At 42.5% G+C, this 9,700-nt stretch overlaps 1 protein-coding gene across 1 annotated transcript; it reads right to left on the reverse strand.

Annotated features, from left to right (window-relative positions):
• Nucleotides 1-464: 464 nt before the first annotated feature.
• On the reverse strand, nt 465-8,704 carry LOC126986850 (uncharacterized protein CG1161-like; the record flags this gene model as incomplete). Its single annotated transcript, XM_050843292.1, is given in 2 exon segments — nt 465-2,578; nt 8,590-8,704. Coding segments are annotated over 2 exon segments (403 nt in total), but the record flags the coding sequence as incomplete, so codon positions are not given.
• Between the last annotated feature and the right edge of the window lie 996 nt (nt 8,705-9,700).

Consider the following 9,700-nt stretch of genomic DNA (forward strand, 5'->3'; position numbering starts at 1 on the left):
TGTAATTTAAGCAACAGTCGTTGGTGAGGAACTTTGTCAAACACTACTAAAATCAAGATAGATTACATCATAATTTTCATCTGTCTACTGCCTCAAATACTTTATTATAGAAGGACAAGAGATTGGTGAGGCATGACCTACCTTTCGTGAACCCATGCTGCGAGTCGTGAATTAAGCTGTGTTTCTCTAGATGCTCCCGAATGTTCCTGGCTATTATGGACTCCAGCATCTTGCCTGTAACTGATGTTAAGCTAATTGGGCGATAGTTTGAAGCATCTGACCTGTCCCCCTTTTTGAAAATCGGTGTCACATTAGCTACTTTCCATAGGCTGGGGCACATAGTTAGACCAGGGTGAATTACACATATACACTTCATTTTTAAGTGTTCTGTTTCCATGGTGCATATTCAACAAAGGTGTTTGACAAATTGCTTAAATATTATGTGAAAGAAAATTAGACATGCATCTATTTTATATATTTATTTATTCATTTATTTTATTTTTTTGGACAAAGGTTTGCTGTCAGAAGAAAATAATTTTTCATAACTTTAGGATAAACTAAAATTACTTAATCTCCACAAAAGCATGGTAAACATCCTAAAATCAATATTATGAAAGTGGAGAAGTGAAAATATATTTTTCATTATATCAATTTTTTAATAACATACAATAAATAAATATTTGTACACTATAATCATTACATAAGAGAATTACACATAAGAAATGTTGTATGCCAGATTATTAACTCTCTTGATCTTTAATTAGACTACATGGAGTGACAGCATCAAACAATTTTATCTATACTACCCACAAGCTGTTCATGGCAACAGCATGACGAAACAGAGGAGTGGCTGAAATGTCCTCAAAATTAGAATCCAAACTACCAGCAGGTGTGTCACACACACACATGGAAAGTTCAAATTCACTATTTCAGACTTGCTGCAAGTTATCAAGATTTGATTCCAAGACATTGCACTTTGGCAGGCTTGGAAGCCTTGTGCCCACCATATAAAGAAATTTTTTACACAGTTCTCTTTCCATAAACTCTTCTAAGTAGATACATAATATATATTGTTGGGCTCACAAAAGCGATATCTATAAGGTGATTCTAAAACTATATGTATTATGATTTTTTTTTACAGGAAATAATCAATACAAAGAATGCTTCCCATTCCCTTATTTCAACATTTCAATACTTCTGCAAATTTTTCGATGTGCTACAATTACTCAAAAATATCTTCCCATTTAGAAATGTGGAATGGTTTTAGAGGAAGTCCATCATGACAAATTGGCAAAAATTTAATCGACCAAAGTGAGTGCCATACAAATCAGCCTGCCAGGACAGTAGACATAAAGAGATAAGTCAGCCTGCTGTAACAGGCTACAGAATTGCCAGGTCATTTAAATTGGAAAAATTATGCCTCCTTATAACACAGTAGACTTTGATGCACTTAGGTGTAAAAGTATTTTCTGCAGGCCTGTAATTTTTTTACACAAATGTGCATCCAGTGAAATCTCACACTTAGATATTTGTCATATACATTTGGATATATATACTCTCTCTCCAACACTATTATGTTAGCATCATATATTAATTGCATATCTAAATGTTGGCCTTATTTCGCAAAGATTTACTCCATTAAATTTAGTCAGTATTATATGTTCCGTCACTCTTGCATGAGCTCTATTTAATTTTGACAAATATCAATTTGTGATCGAAAGGACAAAAGTGTTCTCGTGCCATTGTTACTGACTAGATTATCCTGAGTAGTCAATCTAATCATTTTTGCCAGTGTTTTTATTTTCTAGTTATATGCCCCCTCTCCACAGCTTCCATGTGGTGGTAATTAAATTTCATGTGAATATTAATTATAAAGTTGTTTTACTTAAAGTCAGTGTTATGAACATTTCCCCATTAATAACATAGAAAGGTCTGCATGTGAGGGAGCCCATGGAGAGGTCAAATTATCATTGGGGAGGGTGAACTCAATGCCTATTTTTAATAAATTGACTACTGCATTTTTTTTCTTTAGTATTTCAGATATCAAGACCCATGGGGGAGCCTATCTTTCCAAGGTTCCCCTTACCTATGCCAATGTATGCCATATTCAAATATTTATCTTAAGTAGTACAAAGCAATAGTAATAAACCTTGTAGACCCATGTCAACAAATTATATCTGTTGCATGACATGACCACACAAAAAATGTACACCACAGACAGAAGAAAAACCCAGCATGCAGGACAGGGCTACTCATTCACACCAAACTGGAACATGATAACCCACTGCACTCAGTTCAGCATCGTGTGTTTATCATATATGTTGTAGCGCTGCTCCTGCACCTGACGCTTCCACTTGTCCTGCTGGTGACCCACTCGACCCAGCACATTAGCTCGCACATGCATACGTTGAGACATTCCCGGGGCACCCCCCACAGAGGAAGTCTCGTCATATTCGTTGGTGTGTTCTTGGTAGGATGGCTGTGACCTGCGCTTGTTCAGTAGTGGATCCAGGCACAGCAGGAAGCTCATGTACACCACCAGCAAGGAGATGACCCAGATCACCAGTATCACCACAACCTGCGAAACAAAGACGTGTGCACAGCTGGCTCAAAAGGTTTACGTATATGATTAAATCAAACTGGTGAATAAAAGAAATCATATGATATGAACTTCAGTAATGATGAATGTAATGATTTAGTAATGATGAACAAGGATATTACTAAAAAATTAATGTTCATGTGGACAAAGTAGCATTAAAGGCTTTTCATCTTGTCAACTCCCTCCCTCTTATTGACTGCCTTCTACCTATAAAACTTTATGCAATGTTGCTCCCCTTTCTATCTTTCTAGCATTTGAAATAATGCAATGATAATAAACCAGTTGTATAGTATTTCCCTTCTTTCCAGTGATATGCTGGAATATTTGCTATTCATAGTTACAGAGAGTGGAGACGAAAAGAGACACCCCTGGTTTACTTGCCCGAGGGCACACAATAGTACATATTGGTGTGTTTGACCAGCTGCACAGTTAAAGGGCCTAACCCTCCTTTTAGGTTTTTCCTATCCTCTTAAAGGAATAGTGCTCAGCAGGCTTTTTTTTTTTTTTTTTTTTTTTTTTTTAAGAGGCCTTATTTGATGTATGTGTACAGGTTATATGCCTAAAAACTTGTGGACAATGATTTTACATATGACAAAAGAGGTTTTCCAATACTGATCACTGTAATATGGGGGATGTGTTCCAACCTCCTGCCCCCTTAAAGAAAAAATTAGACATAGAACAATCTACATTAACCCATTCAGTGCCAGAGACAATGACGCCTGCCAACCTCCTGGTGCCGGACAATTTTTTATCTTCCTTGGGCTTAATCACTATATTATGACATAAAAACAATAAATAGGTACATTTTGGGTACTTAAGTTGGCGTTTTCCATGACAAAATGCCTTGTGCTGTTACGATATTGAGAGTGAAAGTCAGGGCACCCGGACTGTAGATTTGATATTTTTTTGGTCGAAACCGTGTTATAGTGATGTAGTATTTTGATTTACATACTCTCATAAGAGGTATATTATGAGGTTTTGTATATATTTACACACATACACAAGGGGAACCATGCATATAACACATCAAGAAGGCGACACAGTGAGCATAGATTACATTCAAACCATGACACATATTTATCGTATTGTAGCACTTACAAAATTTACATAAATCTTTTAGTATATAATGGTATCACATTTATGATTTTTTTTTTTTTTTTTTTTTTTTACGTTGTTGCCTATTGCGCCGGTAGGCATCTTCCCGGTGGGGCCTGATGGTCGGCCCAAGGCTTCTTCCAGGTGGGGCCTGATGGTCGGCCCAGCCCGTTCTGGCGCAGGCGAGTGTTTATAGTGGCGCCATCTTGCATTGGGTCATGCTGCCCCCCGGAACTCGTACTTGATTCGCTTGGACGGCTTCCTCTAGAGTCCGGGTTGATGGGTGGTCTTCAGGACAGCACGTGGGTAGTTTTAAGCCACTCGGCGGTGACCGAAAAATCCGAGTGGTAGCGTGAGGATTCGAACCCGCGTCGTCCATCACGCGGCGAATGTGGGTCCAGTACGCTATCACTTCGGGCACCGCCTACCCAGGAGCCCACACGCAGAGCCCTCTGAAGGTTAACCCCGGGCCTGGTTCTGCGGGTGGGCGCAGCCTCTTCACCCCCCTGGCCACCCCCAAAACAAAAAGAGGGGCTTGGGGGCTTCCTCCTTTGAGGTGCAGGGGTCCCGTAGGCGTTGCCCTGCACCCTCATTAACGGCACGCTCCTCGGATGCTAATGTGTTGTGGAAGCCTGCCACGCTGTCAACTGACTCGGAGCACGACGTGTCAAGGGAAGGAAATGAGGGGGGCTGGGCTTGCCAGAACAAAGGCAGGCCTAAAAGCCAAGCAAGTTTAGGCAATCTGGCTACACTACTTATTGCTGTGATTTTTTAAACTGCAGTCCGTGTATATAGAGACGTGGCACTGAATGGGGTTAATGAATATTGCGAAATACAGTACATACTGCACTCACCGACAATCCAGTATGTAGTTTGCCTTTTATCATACTCCTCTCTAAGGTTGGAAAAATGTTTAGGAACAGACAAGTTTACTCTATGTCCATAGTGTTGTTCACTTTGCTTGAGCTGGCTGACCCAAGAACAAGGGATGGAAGGTGTGCAGTCACTGGGTCAGTAAGCAGGGAACTCTGTGATGTCTCATTGCATTTTAATGCTGTTGGATTTAGCTTTGTCTTCAAAGAATAGGAGATCCCTGGCTGCTTTGTTAGGGTAACCGGGGGATTAATCCTCCCAGGGGTCCTGCGTCCCTGCCCTATGGTGAGCAGCAGTCAGTCCACCCCTGATCTGGGCTGGATGGTGGAGGGGTTTGCACCCCCTTCCGTTTTGAAAAACTATCTCAGCCAAAAACAAAATTAAAAGTAGAGGTCGGGGTCGCAAGCGCGAGCCTCGACCCTGATCCGATTTCACTGGGGGGCCCGACCGCGTGGCAGGCTTCCACAACACATTAGCATCCGAGGAGCGTGCCGTTAATGATGGGTGCAGGGCAACGCCTACGGGACCCCTGCACCTCAAAGGAGGAAGCCCCCAAGCCCCTCTTTTTGTTTTGGGGGTGGCCAGGGGGGTGAAGAGGCTGCGCCCACCCACAGAACCAGGCCCGGGGTTAACCTTCAGAGGGCTCTGCGTGTGGGCTCCTGGAACAGTCAGAGACTCTCGAATGATGAGCGAGTGCCATACCTATCAAATGAGCTCAGAAGGCTGAGGGTGGACATAGTGGTACTCTCTGAGACAAGGAGGCCTGGCAGTGGCAAGATCAGCAAGGGGGGATACACCTACTGGTCCAGCACGAGCAATGGTTGCCATCTCAAGGGGGTAGCTATGGGCATCTCCAGCCCACTGTTGCCATTTGTGGTTGAGGTTGCTCCAGTTGATGAGTGTAAATGCGAGTGAGGCTGAAGCACACACTGGGCTTCATGTCTCTTGTTGCAGTGTACGCTCCTACCGAGATGCGTGAAGCTGAAGAGAAGGAGATCTTCTACGCCAAACTCGACTCCGTATTAGACCATGAATGCGGGAGTGAGGCAGGGCTGTGTCCTTGCCCCATCACTTTTCAACACTTGTATGAACTGGGTACTAGGCAGAGTTGTGGACCAGAGTCATTGCAGAGCATCCATTGGTAATACCAGGGTCACAGATCTTGTTTTTGACGATGATGCAGTAATCCTGATGGAGTCACTGGAGGTTTTGGTGGTGGCTCTTGCGGCACTGCACGAGGAGGCGAAGCCCTTGGGACTTCAGGTCTCCCGGGCCAAGACCAACGTACGGGTGTTTGGAGGCTTGCTAGATGAAACAGTACAGTCTGTTCATGTGTGTGACGAGGACATTGAGATCTCAGAAAGCTTCACGTATCTTGGTAGCATAATTCATAACAACAGGAAGTCTTACAGCAGACTGGCTTGGCCCACGGTGTTATGGACTCACTCAAAATGAGTAAATGGCGTTGTCGATATCTGTGCAGAACGACAAAGATCCGGATCTTCAAGTCCTTTGTGTTCTCTGTCTTACTTTATGGCTGTGAGACATGAACACTAAATGGGGACTTGGCGCGACGGATTGATGCCTTTGGTAATAATTGTCTACGCAGAATCATGGGATATCACTGGAATGACTTTGTGTCAAACCGGCGACTACTCTGTGAGACTGATTTGATATCTATTACCTGCATAGTCTGCCAACGCCAACTCCAGCTATACAGGCACGTGGCATGCTACCCTGAAGCTGATCCTGCTCATTGGGTTGTCTCTGTAAGAGACAATCCTTTGTGGAAGAGGCCAAGGGGATGCCCACGGAGTTCGTGGCTGGAGCAAGTCGATTGATCCTGCCGGGAGGTACTCAGGATGGAAAGGGGGCCTGCATGGAGACTCGCCCGGTGCGACCCCCGGGCTTGGCATTGTAGGGTGGGTGAGGCGACGCTCCCCCCGGCATGTTCCCCCACTGATTGATTGACTGATTTGTTTGAAGCAACAATTGATGTATTTGTTCTGATGGTGGAAATGGCAGTTTTGGGCTGGACAGCACAAAGTGATGGCTGGAATACTTTCTTCTTAGTCACCACTAATTTATCCTTGGTGTAGTGGTTAGCATGCCTAGCTACAAATCCGCAGACCATGTTTGATCCAGGTCCGGGCAGTCAGCACACAGCCCTCCCAGCTATTCATCCTTCCTTTCAGGCTGGTCAATAAATGGATACCTGGGATTTATTGGTTCTTTCTCATTAACTCGGGAGTGAGACAGGGCTGCATCCTTGTCCCATAACTTTGCAACACTTGAATGGACTGCATATTAAGCAGGTTGTGGACCAAAGTCATTGTGGAGCATCTATTGACAATACCTTGGTCATAGATCTTGTTATTGTTGATAATGTAGTAATCCTTGCAGTCACTGGAAGTTCTGGTGATGGCTCTTTTAGATACTGCACAAGGAGGCTAAGCCTTTGGGACCTCAGGTCTTCTGGGCCAAGACCAAGGTCCAGGTGTTTGGAGACTTACTAAGTGAAAGAGAGTTTGCTCTTGCTATGGCAAGAACATTGATGTCTTAGGGGCTAGGAGAGCACCCCTACCACGCCAGTAAGGAGGCAAAGCCTCTGAAACTGAAAGTCTCCTTGGTCGAAACCAAGGTCCAGTCGTTTGTAGGCTTGCTGGATACACATTTCAATCTGTCCATGCATGTGGTGAGGATGTCAAGGTCACCAATAATTTCATATACCTTGGTAGTGTAGTGCATAACAATAGTGAGTCTTACCAGGAAGTCACTCAACTGATTGGCCTGGCCCATGATGTTATGGACTTGCTCAAGAAGAGCATATGGTGTTATCAAAATCTATTTAGACAAACAAAGATTTAAATCTTTGTCACTTGTTGTCCCTGTCCAGGAAGTCACTCAACAGATTGGCCTGGCCCATGGTGTTATGGACTTGCTCAACAAGAGTACGAGGTGTTTTCAATATCTATTTAGACAGACAAAGATTTAAATCTTTGTCACTTGTACAGCTGTGAGACATCAATACTGAATAGTTACTTGGAGAGGCGTGTTGATGCCTTTGGTGCCAAGTGCCTTCACAGGATCATGGGGAATCGCTGGAATGACTTCATATCTAACCACCAACTACTTGATGAAACAGAATCAAGGCCAGTTACCAGCTTAGTTCGGGAATGCCAGCTCCGGCTATACGGGCACATGGCATGCTTCCTGAACATTGATCCTACTCATAGGGCAGTTTCTGTACAAGACAACCCTGAAGGGAGGAGACCAAGGAAACACCCATGTAACTCATGGCTTGGGCAAGTCATTCGATCCTGCCAGGATGGACTTCAGAAGCTGCGTGGGAGCTTACTTGGGGGACTGTTTGGAATGGAGGTGGGGAGTGAGTGAAGCGACATGCCCCCAGGCAAATCCTCCCCACTGTCATCACTCTTCAATGGTCCACAGTGGTGGGAAGAAGCCCAGGAAAACAACAGTGTAGATATAGGAGTAGACTCAGTTGTCAGAGAGGAGAAGGGGAAGGCAGAGGGAGAACAGGAGCCTCAGATATGCAAGGCAACACTTACTCCATGAATAAGTTGTAAGATGATGTTCACACATGACTGTGAAGTGTGTTATCCTCCCTCTGCCACCCACCCAACTCCCCTGTCACTGGGCCCGCTCCCAAGAACACCTCGTCCCCTCCGCCTTCATCCAGCCAGTATTGCCACATGAATTAAATGAATTGTTTATTTTACATTGTTCAGTGCTCTACATGTTTTTCAAGTTTTATGATTAAAAATTATTTTCCAACAAGATGATTTTTTGCCATTTATTGCACACCCAGGAGCTGTCCAAAAATCTTAATTCCACGGTCGCCGGGTTGAATATTACACAATGTTATTTATACAATTCCACTGAAAACTGTGCACACACATAACCACACAACCTCACAACAGATATACTTGAATCATAGATAAACTTACAAATGAAAAAATAAGCATATTTAGAGACAGCCCTGTTAAGAGTTGACAAACCTTGATGGTGGTGCTGTTCCGGCTCTCATACTTGCACTCACACCGAGGACAAAACTCCTGTTCGTGGCCTCGAATCAACTCAGCAACCTTTGGCAACACTATGTTGTCACAGTCACTGAAAAATAGTTGTCATTGATCTTGAAAACTGAAAGCCTAAATACTGTCTTAGTTTTGTAGACTTTTATGATATGAATTACAAGTTAATGAGATTATGCATGAAGAAAGCAATGTACTTAATATTTTGATATATTTCAAGATAAGTGATTAATGAAGAAAAGCAACAAAGTATTGTGCAATGTCATATAGATACTGTGATAAGGGAAAAAGTTTCCTGTATGAGGGGAAAATTTTTCTTAAACTCCTTAATCCTGGGTGACGACTATGCATAGTCGTCTGCTCAATTTCTGTTATAGTGCAAGTGTTTGCAGTGGTGTTGGGGCTTGGGCTTGGGTCATATGACTTACTCCCTTCACTACAGACAAGAGAAGGACCAGACAGTGACTGAGTGTGTTGTAAAATATAAATGAAGTTATCAGAAAGTGACAACGTTAGTGTCCCAAGTTCATAAACTCTATGTACACAGCCTTTCATTATAGAATATATTATAAAAACAGTGATGCTCTCTCTCTCTCTCTCTCTCTCTCTCTCTCTCTCTCTCTCTCTCTCTCTCTCTCTCTCTCTCTCTCTCTGTGTGTGTGTGTGTATATATATATATATATATATATATATATATATATATATATATAAATATATATATATATATATATATATATATATATATATATCAGTGGTGGGCACCGATCACTTTTTTGCTGTTCCGATCCCCGATCATCCGATCAGTTTGGGCAACTGATCCGATTCCGATTATCCGATCACTTTTTAAGTACTGCTGTTCCGATCATCCGATCATTAAAACTTATAAAAAATACTATTATTTTTTTTTTTAAATAATTACAAGAAACACCTATTTTAGCCGTTCTTTAAGTAATAATTTCAAATAAGTAATAACTTCATTATCTGCTTATAAATATCTTTATTTTTCCTCTTTCTTTTGGTATATTGGACATTGTAAAGAAAAAATATTATCTTTTTTAGGCAATTATTTAAGTCT

The sequence above is a fragment of the Eriocheir sinensis genome, chromosome 63 (genome assembly GCF_024679095.1).
Source record: "Eriocheir sinensis breed Jianghai 21 chromosome 63, ASM2467909v1, whole genome shotgun sequence".
NCBI classification, from domain to species: Eukaryota; Metazoa; Arthropoda; class Malacostraca; order Decapoda; family Varunidae; genus Eriocheir; species Eriocheir sinensis.